Consider the following 17,735-nt stretch of genomic DNA (forward strand, 5'->3'; position numbering starts at 1 on the left):
ATACCATTGTCCACACTGTGGAAACCCTGAATTTAATTAAATAAAGTTGTTTGCTAATAAAAAAAATAATTTTAATAATTTTTTTTTTATTTTTTTGTTATTTTTTCTTCGTTATTGTTTTTTTTTTCTAATGATATGTGAAATCTCATTATCTCTGAATTATAGAAGTTTCAGTTAAAAAATCCTAATTGCAACTTAAACGCACTTGTTAAAACGATAATTCACGACAAATAATAGTAATAAAGTACGCTGCGTATATCCTACCGACAGCACTGTACTATACTACTATTATCTAACATTTTTCCACTTTTAATCGTAAGAAAACCGAGCAAATTTTTGCTCAAAATGACACCAGCATTCAACTGTCACTTTTAAAAATTTTCGGCAAAAAAAGAAAACAAAAGTGTGCTCTCTGCTTTGCTTTGGTTCATTTCACATGTGCGTATCAATTTTCTAGAAACAATTCTCATTTTTGTTTGATCGATATTCCAAAAAAATAAAATTCAAACTAATTCCAACTTGTAGTTGATATATTTTTAAATAAAATAAAAATGAAAATCGAAGAAGTTAAAAGCACTGTCCGCACGCAGCGTATCGCTGCTCATAGTCATGTCAAAGGTTTAGGATTAGACGAAACTGGCGCTCCAATTTCCATAGCAGCCGGTTTAGTTGGTCAAAAAAATGCTAGAGAGGTAAATAAGCAAGATAAAAAAATATATAAAAAAAGTTGGTTAATAATGTTTTAAAACTATAGGCAGCTGGAATCGTTGTCGACTTGATAAAATCAAAAAAAATGGCCGGAAGAGCTCTTTTACTCGCCGGTCCTCCAGGAACCGGCAAAACTGCTATCGCCCTTGCCATTGCACAAGAACTTGGTAATAAAGTTCCATTTTGTCCAATGGTTGGCTCTGAAGTATTTAGTAGTGAAATAAAAAAGACTGAAGTTCTGATGGAGAATTTCCGTCGTTCGATTGGTTTGAGAATTCGTGAAACAAAAGAAGTTTACGAAGGCGAAGTCATTGAATTGACTCCGGTCGAAACTGAAAATCCAATGGGTGGTTATGGCAAGACAATAAGTAATGTTGTCATTGGTTTAAAAACTGCCAAAGGCACAAAACAATTGAAACTTGATCCAAGTATATTTGAATCACTTCAAAAGGAAAAAGTTGAAGTTGGTGATGTTATTTATATTGAGGCAAATAGTGGAGCTGTTAAGAGACAAGGTCGTAGTGATAGTTTTGCTACTGAATTTGATTTGGAAACAGAAGAGTATGTTCCATTGCCGAAGGGAGAAGTTCATAAGAAGAAGGAAGTTATTCAAGATGTTACATTGCATGATTTGGATGTGGCTAATGCTCGGCCGCAGGGTGGACAGGATGTGCTGTCGATGATGGGACAATTGATGAAGCCGAAAAAGACTGAAATTACAGGTAAGATGTTATAAGTTTTCTTTTAATTTATTGAATTGTAGCAATTTCTTTTAACAAACAAATTTTAAGTTGATTCTTTTTTATTTTATTATAATCTTTGAACAACAACAACATCTTGAAGGTGCTACCACCAAGTGTTTATGGCTAGAGTTACAGTACTGTTTCACGGATGCCAATCCGATCATCAGACTCCTTTTATTCCATTTTGTGTGTGGTGCTAGGTCTAGTAATTTTTTCATTTGATTTGAAAAACTTCTTCCGTCACACTTGAGTATTGAACCTAGACCAAGCGAGTTCAGAAGATAGTACACTACACACTGCGCTACCTCAACCACATGCTTAGCTTCACCCTATTGCAGGTTTTCTTTTCTATTTTGTTTATAGATTTTTCTACATTGCTGAATGTATTAAGTGCAGCTTGTAGAAGTGCAATTAGTAGCAAGAAATTTAAGATTTTATTTGATGCAGGTTTTCACAAGTACCATAAAATGTATGAGTTTTCTGGTAGACTTGTGAATGACTTTTGTCTATTAATATAATTCCCCTTAAGAGTAAATTACACTGATCTGCAAGGAAATCGTCCTTTAAATAAAACTAAGTATACTGATTCCGAATCCGAAGTCAGAATTGACTTAGCACGTCACGTTTTTTAGATATTCCTGTTAGAAAATCTCAAAAACCCATTTTTTTTTGCTGTTTTCGAAGAAATATTTTGCCATAATGTAATCTTTTTCAATTAAAATTGTTACGGTTTATGAAAGAACTTATTTTTTTCTTTCAAATTCAGTTTCAATCTTCTCATTATTTATTTTCTTCTCCGAGATATCTTAATTTAAGTAAGTTTAGTAGGTTTGGCATATCTTACCATAAAGAAACTGATCTCTAAAAATTAATATACATATCTTTCTCCCTAGAACAAAAGTATACTTTTCTAATGGACTTTAGTGTGCTGATTTTGAATCCGAACTCAAAATATTTCGGTCAGCTCTGGTTTTTGAGATATAGTAAAAAAAAACTTGATTTTGTGATACTTTAATGCGAATATCTTAAAATCCTGACGTGATAGAATTTTTTTGACTTCGGATTCTAAAGCCTGAACTACATCAAAACACGAAGTCAAAAAAGTACAAAAAAGTAAACACGATGTTTTTTCTATTTCTCCCTAGTAGTTTGATTGTATATCTCTCTTTCATTTTAAAAAAGTATTCGATTCAAAAAGCTTCAACAAGACCAAGCTTTCAATTTTCACAAAGTTTTAAAAACAAATACACTCAAACAATATTTTATATCGTTCGATCACATAGTTCCTGACATTTTGCAAAAAAAGGCTCTTTTGACAAACAATTGAAATTTCAAATACAGTCGATTCCCTATAAGTCGTACTTCCTTTAGGTCAAATTTTCCTCTAACTCAATTTTTTTTACCGTATTTAATGAAACCACCTGCAGCAAAAAGATTAAATAGATTCCTCTTAGTCGAATTTCCCTCTAACTCGAACCAATTTTCGTGTCCTGTGACAATTCGACTTAGATGGAGTTGACTGTAATTTGTTTATTTTTTCAATTTGTTTTTATTTGAGCTTTGAGCTTTGTTTCTTTTTCGTACTTTTTTGACTTTGTGTTTTGATGTAGTTCAGGCTTAACTCAGCAAATCAAAAACTATAAGAAAAGTATACTCTTGTTTCTAGGAGAAACAAATCTGAAGCTTTACAAGGCAGTTTATCGAATGGTTTATTACAAATAAGATATTTCTAAATAGAAAAATTCTATATAAAAATACAAAACACGTAAAAATTTTGTTTAATGTATATTTTATTATGATTTTCTTTACATATTTGACGTTTTAAATATAATGGGCATTGATATTTTACATTTTCCTTAATTAAGGTGCTTTTGTTCATGTAGGATTTACTTAAAAGTGAAGGATTTCGAAATGTCTGCTTTTTTGTCAATCAGTATTTTAAAAAATGAGTAAACATTAATGTAAAAGGACATATTTAGTGTCAATCGATAGGTCATACTATAAAAAAATAAGTCGTCCAAATTTGAGCTCAATGCGACAAATAGTTTTAAATTTATACAAGTTCAAATGAATCTAAAAGGGTGATTTTTTATAAAAACAACCCACATTTTTCAAAAATCATTTTTACAAAAATGGTACCTGATAGGATTTTTCTGAAACCAGACTTAGATTCAGGAAAGTCTAATCTTTCATAATTTCAAAAAATTATTTGAAGGAGAAAAAAAAGTTAAATTTTGCAGACCAGTGTTATTAAAACTCTATGGGACGCATTCATAGTTGTTATGTAACTTAACCTGAGGTTTATCCAATGTAATTCAAATATAATAAACTCCAGTTTTGCTTAATAGCAGCTTAAACAGTGTCTATGAATACAACCCTATGTTCATTGTTCATTACACATTTCTCGATGAAAATTGACCTCAATTTCAAAAATTATCATTGGTAAAAAAAATGGAACAGCCTTTAATAACTGAGTCACGCTGGCGGTCAAGTTCTTTCATCAGTGAGGAAGTATTTTTTTCGAAGGGTTATCTGTGAATGTCATTCACTTTTGGCCTTATTGCTTTATTAAAATTATAGGAATAGAATTTGACATTTTTTGTTTACTTATAAAAATAAAGAAAATCCATTAAAAAAAAATAATTTTTTTTTTAAATCAATTTTTTGATAACGGGCCAATGAATTACGTTAAAACTTTGTTTTTATGTGTCGATTAATGTTTGGTTTTTAATGGCATTCCAATTTTTTTTCAATTTTTTAAAATTTTTATAGAAAATAAAAAAAACGATGTACCTACATATAAAAAAAATGGCTCTACCGATTTTCAAAAAAAAAAAAAAAAAATTCTAAAAATTATTTGTTATAAGAGAAATTGAATGGCTTACTTGGCTTGGAGGTCAAAACCATTTCTAATCAGATATTTTTGTTACTTTAAGCCAACTTTTATGTTATTTTTAAGCAACTTTTAACATAAAAGCACGTACTCGCGACCCAGTCGTGGATTTTATGTTCAAAGTGAGGGAATACTTCATTAGAGATGTTTTGGGAAATTCCATTTTTTTTCATCTCTCGCTAAAATAGCCGATGAGAAAAAATTGGAATTTTTCAAAACATCTCTAGAGCACTATTCACATGAGTACGACAAACAAACGAATGAATGAAAAAAGTGATTTTAGACACATTTCAAATCAAATCAATAGAAATATAATTTTTTGATATTATGATGAGTTTATTAACTTTTTAATATACCTAAAATATAAATAATTTTGAGAAAACAAATTTATTCGTCATCAAAAGAATTCTAGTTGGTATGAACTGTCAGACTAAATTCACGTTCCACACAATCCAAATTCCAAACGAATAAAATGTTCGCGGGTTCTCAACCTCAAAAATAAGCAGTGCTGCTAAAAAGAATTGATAAATAATATTGTTATAATTACGAGTGAATTTTGACTAATTTAGTACTCGTTCTTAGAAACAATGACAAATAATTCTAATAAGTTGGATATATTTTTCAACAGACAGTCCTTGGCTGAATAAATGAAAGTTCTATTTTGCAGAACTGCTGCAGTCCTGCATTTATGAACTCGCCCTTTCTCATATCTATTGGGGGGATATAGGGCAAAAGTTCAACCTTCAAATTTTTATAGTTACGGGTCATAGAAGCATTCCAGAAAATTGTCGGGCTGAGAAACTTCTTTCCATAAGGAAATAAATACACCAACATGTTCCTATGAGAAGTTCAAATGTTCAATTTTTTTTCTATATGACAAACACGGTATTATCTCACGGCAAAGATCCAAAAATTGTATTACGGGACTTCCTACTCCAGGCTTTCCGTGATTTTTAATGCATTTCTTTAAAATGTGCTTGTTTTATTTTAGTGCAGTTTTTTTTTTCTATTTCTGGTAATTTTTGTATAGTTTAAGTTCTTTTGTGTTTTCTGCCGTTTTGTTCACTTTTTTTTATAAATCGAAGCCCAAACAAGTTTAACACTTTGATACATGCTTAAAATATCTTAAATGTACTACCTTAAATTACAAACATTGAAAAAAAACGTTTTTTTCACTAAAAATTTAGTACCTACTTCTAATACAAAATAGAAATACCATCAAAATGACTGACTTTGAATATCTTGAGATTCATAACAGGATAATATGTACTTATTAAATAACTTATTAAAAACCCTCTTTTATTTTAACCGTAACAGGCTATTCTCATAAATCTGGTAGTCAAAGAAAACAAAAAAAAAAAAAGTTGCGCTACATTGGAAATATTGCACACTACGCTCCTAACCTACTCAAATCATTTTAAAAAATTTAAAGACTGCGATCATAAGAATTCTTAAAAATAAATAGTACCTACTTTCTTCCAAATAAAAGGAAGAAGGTTATACCGCTTTTTATAAAACCATTTCTAACTAAATATTTAATAAGTTTTTAAAACTTTGCAGATAAACTGAGAATGGAGATCAACAAAGTTGTTAACAAATACATCGATCAGGGTATAGCTGAGCTTGTACCTGGTGTACTCTTCATCGATGAAATTCACATGCTTGATTTGGAGACATTTACATATTTACACAAGTCTCTTGAGTCACCAATTGCCCCAATTGTCATATTTGCCACAAACCGTGGACGTTGTGTTATCAGGTAAGAAAATATTCAAAATGCTTTTTTTTTTTTCTTTTCTTCAACAAACTTTTTACTTCTATTTCAGAGGAACAAACGACATTTCATCACCTCATGGCATTCCATTAGATTTGATTGATCGTCTTCTTATCATTCGCACTCTTCCATACAACACATCTGAGATGGAACAAATTATCAAATTACGTGCTCAAACTGAAGGATTGCAGCTGGAAGAAAATGCTTTTTCACAACTCAGTGAAATTGGAAGTGCATCAACACTCAGATATGCCGTTCAATTACTTACTCCAGCTCACCAAATGAGCAAAGTTAATGGTCGATCGATAATCTCAAAGGACGATATCAATGATGTTCATTCATTGTTCCTTGATGCTAAACGTTCTTCAAAACATCTATCAGAGAAAAACAACAAGTTTATGATGTAATTTATTATTTAGTTTCTCTCTTTATTAATTTGTTTTGGCGGAATTCTTTTATAATTTTAATTTTATGCGTTCACATTTGATTAATCATTAAACGAGTTTCATTCCAAGCTAAAGTATGTTTCTTTTGATTGATGTGCAATTGTGTGCATAACACAAACAGAAAAAATTTAAAAATATATACAAGTACAAGTGTACAAGTGAGTTTAAATGAACATCTAAAACGCGGGCATTAACGAAACATAGCATCGGCAGTTATTTCTAAAATATTAATATTAAAGGAGTTTTTCATTTTTAAATTAATTAAAGAAAATACTAGCATGAATTCGAAATGCATCGATGGTTTTCTAGACAACGTGGAAAGCGATAACTCAAACATCACTTGAAGAACATTTCTTCTCAAAATTTCAAATTGGATATTGAATTTGCGAATCTTATGGATTAACAGGATCTTTTGGTAAATATAATAAATTCACTTGTTTTTTTTTTTTTTAACAAAAAATTCTATTTATAGTTGAGTCGATTAAGTAAGTTAGCTGAGAAAATAAATTCCTTAAACCCCTTTTTGGATATTGAATTAAAACGTTCACTGTGGCGTAAGCGTGTCATTTGCTGTTATTTAAAATTGAATAATCATCTGCTAAAGTGATTTTTTGGCTAAATGCAAACTTCATCTCAAGCGATAGAGATAGTAGGACCCATATTGAAAAATGAGGAATTAAAACAAAAATCACACAGCTCATCTTAGCATGGTTGCGCTCTAAAATGCCGTGCTAAAAAACGGTTATTCTAATTTTTGGCAGAGTTGTGTGCCTATTAGGGCGTTCGTTATTTCTGAATCAAGTTCCTGAGTGGAAAAACTGTTTCTAAATGATAAAAAAAATCCCCTAATTTTTCAGATTTTTATTTTGACGCTAGATGGCGCCCCAAGAGGGATAAAGTTTTTTCTGATTTGAAATAGGTATATGTTGACTTATTAGGCCATTTTTTTAGATATAGCCTAAATGTAAATTTTTTTGATAAGGTTCTATTCTATATTAAAAACCCTTTTCAAAAAGGTATACACTTTTTGTCTAGGACTAGGGGCTTAGTCAGGACATGTATGTTTTAAAATTTTTTTATTAAAATTATAAAAAAATCAATTGTTTTTAAATTTTTTTTTTTATAGTCAAGTAAACTATTTAATCAAGTAGTTCCGAATGTCCTTCTGGAGGTTCTTCAAAGAAAGTTACAAACTAAGTTTGAAATAATTGGTACTTAGCCTTTTTAACGCGACTCAGTCTTGTTTTTTTTTTTTTTTTTTTCTAAATTTTACACTCCCAAAAACTATAGATGTTCCACTCAAAAATTAAAAACACACGCCACAAATTATTTCTTTGTATTAATAATATAATTTGTGTTTTTTTTTATTATTTTCTTGTATTAAATATTAAATAAATGAAACGGTTTTTTTTATTTAAAATTAAAATAACAATCATTTTATGCTGCAATGACAAATCCCTAAATATTATAATAATACCCCAATTTAAATTTATATATAAGTTAACAAGACAAACACGAAACATAAGTTGTTGTTAATTTTGTTTCTTATTTTTTTTTTTTTTTCTAAATTTTAATAATTAACATATTATGTAACTAGTAATAAATATTGTTTTTTCTTTATATAACTATACCGAGGATTATCATAACTAAATTGTTGGTTGTTTTTTTTATTGTTACTTAAAATATATAAATATTTTTTTATTTTTGTTTTATTGTAATAGTGTTTATATAATAATATATATTTTATTTATTTATTTTTTTTTTGTTTATTATCAGTCATTAACATTATAAGTTTTAAAATAGTATATTTTTTTTTTCAATTGATATAATATATTTTTATATAGTTTATTAATATTTTTTTTTATATTATAATGAAGAACGTATTTAACTATATAGAAGAAAGAATTTTCGAAGTTATATTTTTAAGTGAAAAATGAAGACTGAACAAAATCTCGAAGAACAACGATTTAATTATTTTTTTTAATTTTATTTAATTTTTTGTTTTGTTTTCATTCAAAGCCAAAAGGGATGATTGTTTAAATTTTTTGTTGAAAGTTTTTTTAATATTTTTTTTTTTTTAATATTTTAATAAATACCTGATGAAAATAGTTTTTTTTTTACTGCTTCTTCTACTACTAAATCGTTATTTTCATCATGAAAATATAGTATCTCTATATTGCTTTTGTTTTTCCTACATTTTTATTTTATTTAGTTTTAGTTTTTTTTTTTTTTTAATATTCCTGAATTTGATTCTTTCTATATAATTCGAAATTAACATCGAAAATTCTATGTTTTTTTTAAATTTTGTGTTGGACAACCTACATGTATTTATAATAATATTGATGAATTTGAGGATTCTTTCAGCTTTTAGACGATGCATCACTGCCATAGTCCTTGTTATAGAGTCCCAAACTAATTCCAAGTTCTGGTGATTTTCGAATTTTGGTCGGAAGGGGATTGTACACCATTATGGATGGCACAACATCACTGCTATTGCTGTTGTTGTGTTGTGTGGAGGACCTTAGCTGAAGAAGAATGTTATCACAGCTACGTATGTGTAAATCTTTTTGTGCAACCTCAAGTGATGAGATAAAGCTGCGCCTATATGCCGCCGCTGACACATTTTGATTAGGGGATATCCCATCTTTTCGTCTAGATGGAGAATTCTCAGCCGATTTCGAGCTTCGATCTTCCAAATTTAGAGAATTATAATTGGATATATCCAGATGACTTTTTGTAATTGTGGGGGAAACGGGGGAATGTTTCTTGCTCCTGGGGAAGGTCCTTTCAATATGTTTTTCTGTGAGAAAACGATCGTAGAACGTCGAAGTCACGGTCGTGTGACGTATTTCCAGTTTTGTTGGTACATAAACGGTTGGCGTAGTAGACCTGTTGTTTAGATCATATCCGGGAGCGTAGTAGGGAGATAGAGGTCTCTCTAGCTGCGTCTCCACAACTTGTTTTTTGTCTTTTTGATTAATTCTATCTACTTCACTATCTACTTTTGCAATGTTCTCTAAGCTACAACTAAATTCACTAGGTGCATCATTTACTACACTATTTGGCATCATGTCTCGTCTTACCCGGCTCTCATATTCCTCGCGATCTTCATCGCGTCGGCGACGTGGTGAAGCTTCCTTCTTTAATTCCCTCATAGCTACACGATCCTGGCTAGGAGGAGGAGGATGTTGTCTACCTTCAAAATCATCAACTCGTATTAATGGCCTTGTTGTTAAAGGTGGTATTGGTGATGTTGCATTGCTTGACGAAGGCAAACGTGGGGAAGTGGTGGAAGTGGTGAATAATGAATCAATGTATCTTTGACATTTATCCTTGCGCGAGGATTGATCTTCACACAAGGTGTCTATTGATTTGATTGTGCTCTTAATGGAAGCTAATCGATCTGTTATACTACTATCTTCTGAACGAAATGTAATGGTCGAGCGAACTCGTGATGATTGTGACTTAATGCGACTGGGTGAAATGCTTTCATCATTATTCCTTGGAAAGATATTTCCAAGTGCTAACAATGAATCAGTGAAGCCACCAGAACGTGGAGAATTCACTGATTCAGCTGAGTAATCATTGTTGCCACCACCAGAATCTGCAAGAGTCTTTTTTAAAATTCGGTGTAATATCTTTGAGTTTTCTTCGATTATTTTTAGTACCCTATCTGTGGTGACGACATTCGTATCGAATGGATCTCGATATTCGGGGCATGATGTTGGTCTAGATTCGGATTTGGTTTCGAATTCAGTGCCAGTTGGATTTGAGACAGTTAAAGTTTCATCACTTTGTGATTCCAATTTATATAGATCTCTTCGTTTGTGTGTGCCTGTAAGTTCTAAAGAATCGTCAGTTGTTTGTTCTAAATTTTCGACATTTTCATCAAGTTCGTTTTCGTCATCACCTCTTTTCGAATTGATTTGTAAGTCGTTATATCTTATTTCTAGATCCTGTGTTGATGGAAGTTTTGATGCATTTCTGTGTTCACGTTCGATTTCTTCAGTTTTAGTACTAATTTGTTCTAAAACTTGATCGATGGATCTGCTTGACAAGGCTTTTGTTGGTTTTGGTTCGAGATTTTTTTGAATTATCGGTTTGGTAGGGGTAAAGAAAGATGTTTGTTTTTGAAATTCTTTCAGTTTTGATGAAGATCTTTCGATATTTGATTTTTGTTGTTCTAAAGCTTCAAATCTGGTTTCTAAATCTCTTGTTGATGGGAATTTTGATTGAACTTCGTTTTCCCATCTGGGTATCGTCGTCGTAGTGGTTGCATAAGGAATCGATTTCGGTGTTCGATGTTCAAAAGCTTCAAATCTTGTTTCCCAGTTTTCAGTTGAAGACTTGGTTGGTTTCGGTTTGATATCTTCTTTTTCAGAAGTAATCTTCTTTTTATTTTTTAGTGCCCTTGTTTTTTGCATTTCTAAAATATCAAATCGAATTTCCAGATCTTCCGTTGAAGGTAGCCACTTAACCTCAGTTTCGGTATCTTCAAAAAGACTTCGTTTGATAAGATTTAATTTTGTTTCTGGAGAAGCATCTTTTGGTATGTTTATTGGTTTTGGTCTCTCAATCTTTGTTTTATTTGTGTTGGTATTTTCTTTAGTACCCGAATGATCTTTGAAAGGTGGCTTATGATCTAAAGCTTCAAATCTACATTCAAAGTCTAATTTTGAAGGAGATGGCTTTTTTATTTCACGTGGCGACAAATCAGAAGTAGTCTCTGCAGAAATTTTATTTTTAATAGAATTCTCAGTTATTGCCATTCTTTGTTCTAAAGCATCAAGTCTTAGTACTAAATCTTCTGTTGATGCAACTTTTTTATCTAAAATTTCTCGTCTTTTTATACCTTCAACAGTGTTCAATGATTCAGAGCTTAAATAATTTCGATTTTGTTCAGCTAAGAGGTGTTCTTGAGTTTTAGTACTAAAACCGGTAAATGATTTTCTTTTTTCTAAAGCTTCAAATCGTGCTTCCAAGTCTCGAGCTGAGGGTACTTTTCTCAAGATTCTATTTGGCTCACAAGAACTTGATTTAGTACATAGTTCTTCATCTGTTTCGGTGAGTTCTGAAGATTTTTGGGGAGATTTTTTAACATCACTTGTATCAGCAAAAGTAACTTTTGGAACATCTTTTGTTTTTTCTTTTGTTGGTGTCTTCGTTATTTGTTTCTCTTCGAATTCTTTAGATTTAGTGGATGTTTTACTTTGCTCAAGTGCTTGAAATCTATTTTCAAGATCTTCAGTTGATGGAATTTCAGATTTTCGTTTTGAATCTTGTTCAGTTGGGGAAGCTGCTAAAAAGTCTTCTTTTATTTTCGATGGTGATAATAAGTTCGTTGGAGATTTGAGTGATTTTTGAATTTCTAAGGCCTCAAACCGACTTTCTAGATCTTCAGTTGATGGGATTCTTCTTCGTGTGGTAGAAGTAGGTTGATCTTCATTGGTTTTTGAATCTTTTTCACGGGCCGAAGAGCCATCATCACATTCTCTAACACGTGATGTATCTTCATTTTTAGGCAAAACAATTGATGGATTGAGATTTGAATTTGCTTTGTTGTCTTCTTTCTGAGGTTTTTCATTTCGATTTACTTCCGATAGATGAATATTCTTTTCACTTAATTTCCGTTCCAGCTCTTCAAAACGTTTTTCCAAGTCAGCAGTGGAAGGTACAACTTTTTGAGTTGACTCTTCAGTTGGTTTTACTTCGGATGGTTTATCTTCTGTTGGTTTGACTTCTTTTTCTTGTTTGGATTCTGTTTGTGATGAAGCATCATCTTTAAGCTTCATTGGTTGAACATCATCAAGAGTTAAGATTTCTTCTTTTTTTGTTGGTTCTTTTTCTTCTTTTTTGGGTTGATCAACTGGTGCCTTGGTGTCCTTGGAAGATAACAAAGCTCTATCACTTAAACGCCTTTCCAGAGCTTTTAACCTTTCTTCAACCTCTTGTGAATAAGAGAGCTTTCGTTTTTGGGATTCTTCAACAACCTTAACAACAGCTTTATCGTTTGAGCTTTCAATAACTTCTGGCTTAAGATTGTTGGATGTATCTTCTTTAATTGAACTTGCTGGTGAGCTTTCATCAAGAATCTGTAAGGCTTCACGCCCCAAAATAGCTTCTGGTTTTGAGTGATTTCTATCAAAATAGACCCCAGAGTAACTAGGAAGCTGCATAGATAAGGATATATTTGATGATGGATTTAAATCATTATATCCAGACTTTATGACGCTTACAGTTACACCATTGTTTTGGTTGTCTGCGAGAAGATTTTGACTAATTCTAAAATTCTCATTGTTTGACTTTTGATTGCTTTCCAATTGATTTGATGTGATCATCTTTGACGCATCGAGCTTTGAGTCTTCAAAAACTGTTATACCAGTGTTAAAATGTAAAGAACGTTCTCGATCATAAAGTGCAGAGCTTTTAAGCGACACAGAGCTTTTAACAGAAAGTGAAGACTTAACAGATGATGCGTTCTTAAGTGATACTGATGTGGTTACAGCAACTAAATTTGGTGAGTGTTTCAAATCAAAAGTGCTTTGTATAGCATTAGGGTCTTTTTGATGGGTTGAATTTGAGCTTTGAACTTCTGAAAGAAAGCTCACATGATCTTTAAAATGATCTTGGGTGTAGGAAAAGGAATATGTTGAAACGGGTCTGTCGACAATGGTTGTATTTGTACCAAAATCTTCAAGTTTCTTAAGTTCTTTATTATCAGGCTTATCAGTTGAAGATGGAACAATTGATTTTTCTTGTTCTGATGAAGATGCTTCAATGGAAGGTTTTTCTTGAGGACTTGAAGTTTTACTTTCCTTTGATTCATCTTTCTTTGCTGAATCTGATGAAGTTTCTTCAATGGGAGGTTTTTCTTGAGGACTTGCAGTTTTACTTGACTTTGGTTCATCTTTTTTTGGATCTTCTTTTGGCTGATTTGGATCATTTTCACCTCGAGTCTCTTCATTGGCTGGATGATGTTCATAGTAAAGAGCGCCTTCGTTTGGAAGTTCCTTGAGCTTATGTTTTACATCTTTTGGAAGCATTGACTGTTTTCTGTCATCACTCAGGTTTTTGACAATTGAATCTTCGATGGTTGATTGGTACTTAGAATCGGATTGAAGATCGTCGCTTGATGGAAGACGAACTTTCATTTGTTGTGATGTTGGAGGAATTTTATCTTCATCATTTGTCTTCAAACATTTACTTCGTGAGAGTTCTTCTTCTTTGATAGGCGTGGTTTGCTTTTTAACTCCTGTGTCTTCATTTCTTTCAGAGCTAGAAGAGGCTGATTTTGAATCTTTAACTGAAGATTCTTGAATATTTTTATCTGCGAGCTCTTCAGAAATTGTCTGATTATAAGAATCAGACTTAGTTATATCCTGGATATCAATTGGTTTCAAATCTTCAGTTGACCATTTTCTGGTTTTGGAAGACATTGAGAGATCTTCATTCTTTAGAACCACTGTCTCTTCTTTAACTAACGTCTTTTTGTCTCCACTAGATTCTTCCAAAGTTGAAAATTGATCCTTCTTTTTAATGTCTTCACTTGTTACACCAAATTCTTTCGTTTCTTTTACAATATCTTCGTCACCAGAATTAGAAATGGAAATCTTTCTATTGAATTCTTCTGTTTTATCTTCAGAAATTTCTACTTTATTCGATTCTTCTGCATTTGGTGCATATTGGTATTTGGGATCTGATTGCTTCCTATGTGTCTTCGAATCTTCATTTTCTTTTTCTTTAGGATTTGAAGATTGAGGTTCTTCTTTACCTTTTCTCTTCATCAATTCGTCTTCCAAAGAAGACCGCTTCGAATAGTTTGAAATAACTTCTTGATTCTCAGTCATCGGAGAATATTTCTTCATATCTTCATTTGGACGTTCCTGCCAATTGGTAACAGAAGAAGGATCTTCTGCTGTTAGATCTTTATTTAAGGATTCTTTGACTTGAGAATAAGTACTTCCCTTTTCTTTAAAATCTTCAGGTTTCTTGCTTTCGAAGTCAGAATCATATTTTGCAACTTCACTTAATGTATCAATGTTTTTACTAGACTCTTTGCTTTCTTTATACTCAGATGGAGACTGATACATGTTATCAATAGAAGATATACTTTGATCTTCAGCAGAATGGTGAGAACTAAGCTTTTCTTGACCTTCTTCTTTATTTTTTTGGAGTGAAAATCTTTTTTGATCTTCATTCCGTTCCAAATATTCATCAGATTGATGGGATCCCAGCCCCTCATGATCTTCTTCTTTCTCTGGCAAAGACTGGGAAACATCTTCTTTAGATTGATTTCTTGGAAGTGAAGATTTTCTTTGATCATCCTTTAGTTCATCGTAATGATGGGAACTCAGTTTTTCGTGATCTTCCTTGATTTCATTATTCTCAGATACGGACTGATATTTGTCTTCATTAGAAACTTCATCCTTTTGAAGAGAAGATACATTTTGATCTTCCTTAGGTTCAACATATTTAGCAGAATACATAGAATTAAAATTGTCTTGATCTTCTACGCTCTCTTTTCCATCAGCTGTAGACTGATTTTCAATAGAAAATTCATTCTTTTGGTATGAAGATATACTTTGATCTTCACTCTGTTCCATATTATCATCTGAATATTGGGAACTAAGGTATTCTTCACTTTCTTTTTTCTCAGGCAAAGATCGGTTTATATCTTCATTAGACTGATTGCTTTGAAGTGAAGATCTTCTTTGAGCTTTATTTTGTTCCAAATATTCAGTAGATTGATGGGAGCTAAGATTTTCTTGAGCTTCCACACTTTCTTTCCGTGCAGAAGCTATGCTTTGATCTTCATTTTTAATGTCTTCTTGATCCTTTTCCTCAGCAGCCAAAGACTCATATGGATTCGAATCATCTTCTTCTTTGAGAATAGAGGCTGAAGATTTTCTTGAGGGCCCAAAATCATCATTGCCTTTGGATAGAGGTGAATGATCCTTCGAATCACCATCTTTTCCAACAGAATTTCTTGAGCTCTGATAAGAAGATTCAGTTGGAAGAACTTCTTTGGTATTTGGAGACTCTGTCTTCGTGGATTCATTTATCAAACTTTCTTTCCTACCGCTAAAATTCATCTCCATCACCCTAAACCTTTCTTCTAGATCTTCAGTTGATGGAATATTATTAGTTTTCACTTCATCTTCACAAGGCTTCTGTTCAACGGTTTTTTCATTTTTTTCAGGACGACTCACATTGCTTTTAAAATCATTATCTTCCATTACTCTAAACCTTTCTTCTAGATCTTCAGTTGATGGAATTTTACTAGTTTTCACTTCATCTTCACAAGGTTTCTCTTCTTCAGCTCTTTCATTTTCTTCCTTACTTTTAATATGTTTATCTCTTTCAGCAGCACTCTCTTGTAATTCAATTTCCAATAATTCTTCAGCAAGATTCTTTGGTGGAGAAACAGCTTCAGATTGAAGATCACTTTTGATCACTGTCTTTGGAATCACCGGAACAGCTATCACATGTTCTGATGTATCATCGGTTTTTGACGAATCCAAATTAGGTGGTCTTCTAATTGGAACAAGTGTTGAAGGTTGATATTTTAATGAATCAGCATCAAACTCCACTTCCTTAAACATGCCTGACGAAATTTCATGCTTCGCCTCAGCAATAAACGATAACGAAGACTTATTCGAATATTCTTGAAGAACTTTCATTTTTCTATCTAATTCTTCATCAGAAGGTTGTTTCGTCACGACTTCTGACTCCACTTGATCCACCTTTTCCACATCTTTTGAAGATTCAAACGAAGGTTCACAGCTAACATAAGCATTTCGTATACTATCTTCTTCATTCAATGAATAAAGAAGATCTAATTTAGTTGGTCTTTCAACAACATTAACCCTTTCAAAATACTCATTAGTAACACCTTCTTCATTAACATCAAACTTTTTCGAATCATTCATACTAGTTACTAAATTGGCATAATCAAAGCCTGAAATTGGAGTTCGTAAAGGACTAATATTTGAGTTATTAATATAAGTTGTAATATCAGGTATCGGGGACAGTTGACTTGTGCTAGTAATCACATTTGACAAAGAAAGAAAATCACCCTCAGAAATTGCATCAACAGTTGTATCTTCCAATGAAACACTCGTAGTTGGTTGTTCATTAATATCGGGCCAGCTGAATTCATCAACAAATCCAGCATAATCAAGACGATTCGATTCAGTTTCACTATCTTCTTTGCCATATTCCAGAGGTTCAATATCAGTCTTATTGGCATTCAAAACTGGCGATTCAATTGTCGTTAATTGAATAAATGGTATTTGATTATCTACAGTCACAGGTTGGCCATCGTTGCTGTTTAGAACATCTTCAAGGCTTTTTTGTTTTGTAACTTCCGACGAATGTTTTTTACTTGATTTCGATTTTCTCATTGGACTTCCTTCTAAGGAAGACACATTATGGTCAGGATTTTCATCTTCATCACAAAGACTTGTATCGGTACTGGAATTTCCATCACTTTCTTCACTGTACGATGAAGAATCACTTCGTTGACGTGAAGCTTTGAGAGAAGGTCTCTTCGATGCTTTTGGCTCTGACGAACTACTTCTCGATGAGGGTGCACTTTCAACTAATGTTGGTGGACGATCTTCCATTCCCGATTGGGAACTATCTGACTTTATATCTTTCCATTTTAAGCTTCCTCTTCGTCGTTTGGAGAGATCAGTATCTCTCCAGTGGAGAGTTTCGCCGCTAAGGAGTTTTTTGGTTTGTGCAAGTTTTGGTGGTTTGGATGTTGGAAGAGATGGCTTCCTTGCCGGTGGTATGGCTCCTTGAGGTGGTCCCAGACGTCGACCGTTATTTGTCACAATTGCATTGCGTCCCATTAGAAGTTGATTCATTTGAATTGAAGACTGATTTGGATTGGCCCCCTGTCGGGCTACCGCAGAAGTGAGAATTATGTGTGCCTGGCGTTGGCGTTCGCGCAAGCGGTCATACTGTTTTTTTAATAATGAAATATCAAGTGCAATTCGATCTTTGCCATCGCTTTTTGAGCCTAGTCCTGCTGAGCCTCTTCTTAGGCGAAGACCCCAAGCTGTTGCAACAGCCATTTTTGATTCTTCGTCATCGTCGTCGCCGTCTTCGTCGGAGTAATAAAGCCTGGAAAAACAAACGGTTTTAGTACAATTTTAGATTGAATA

At 32.5% G+C, this 17,735-nt stretch overlaps 2 protein-coding genes across 7 annotated transcripts in view; one reads left to right on the forward strand and one right to left on the reverse strand.

Moving 5' to 3' along the window:
* Nucleotides 1-392: 392 nt before the first annotated feature.
* Nucleotides 393-6,638, forward strand: LOC129916026 (ruvB-like helicase 1). Its single transcript, XM_055995788.1, has 4 exons — nt 393-692; nt 755-1,430; nt 5,905-6,103; nt 6,171-6,638. The coding sequence occupies exons 1-4, from the start codon at nt 552-554 to the stop codon at nt 6,523-6,525; spliced, it is 1,371 nt and encodes a 456-aa protein (XP_055851763.1). The 5' UTR covers nt 393-551; the 3' UTR covers nt 6,526-6,638.
* Nucleotides 6,639-8,441: 1,803 nt separating this feature from the next.
* LOC129913847 (microtubule-associated protein futsch) overlaps nt 8,442-17,735 on the reverse strand; it is a 34,564-nt gene continuing 25,270 nt past the window's right edge. For 2 of the 6 annotated variants that reach the window (XM_055992761.1, XM_055992767.1), the window contains one exon: nt 8,443-17,694. In XM_055992761.1, coding sequence (XP_055848736.1) covers nt 8,925-17,694 — 8,770 coding nt within the window. In that variant the 3' untranslated portion in view covers nt 8,443-8,924. Of the gene's footprint in view, nt 17,695-17,735 lie in introns of all 6 variants that reach the window. The other 4 variants (XM_055992764.1, XM_055992763.1, XM_055992762.1 and 1 more) reach the window with 4 other exon arrangements.

The sequence above is a fragment of the Episyrphus balteatus genome, chromosome 3, assembly GCF_945859705.1.
Source record: "Episyrphus balteatus chromosome 3, idEpiBalt1.1, whole genome shotgun sequence".
Lineage (NCBI taxonomy): Eukaryota > Metazoa > Arthropoda > Insecta > Diptera > Syrphidae > Episyrphus > Episyrphus balteatus.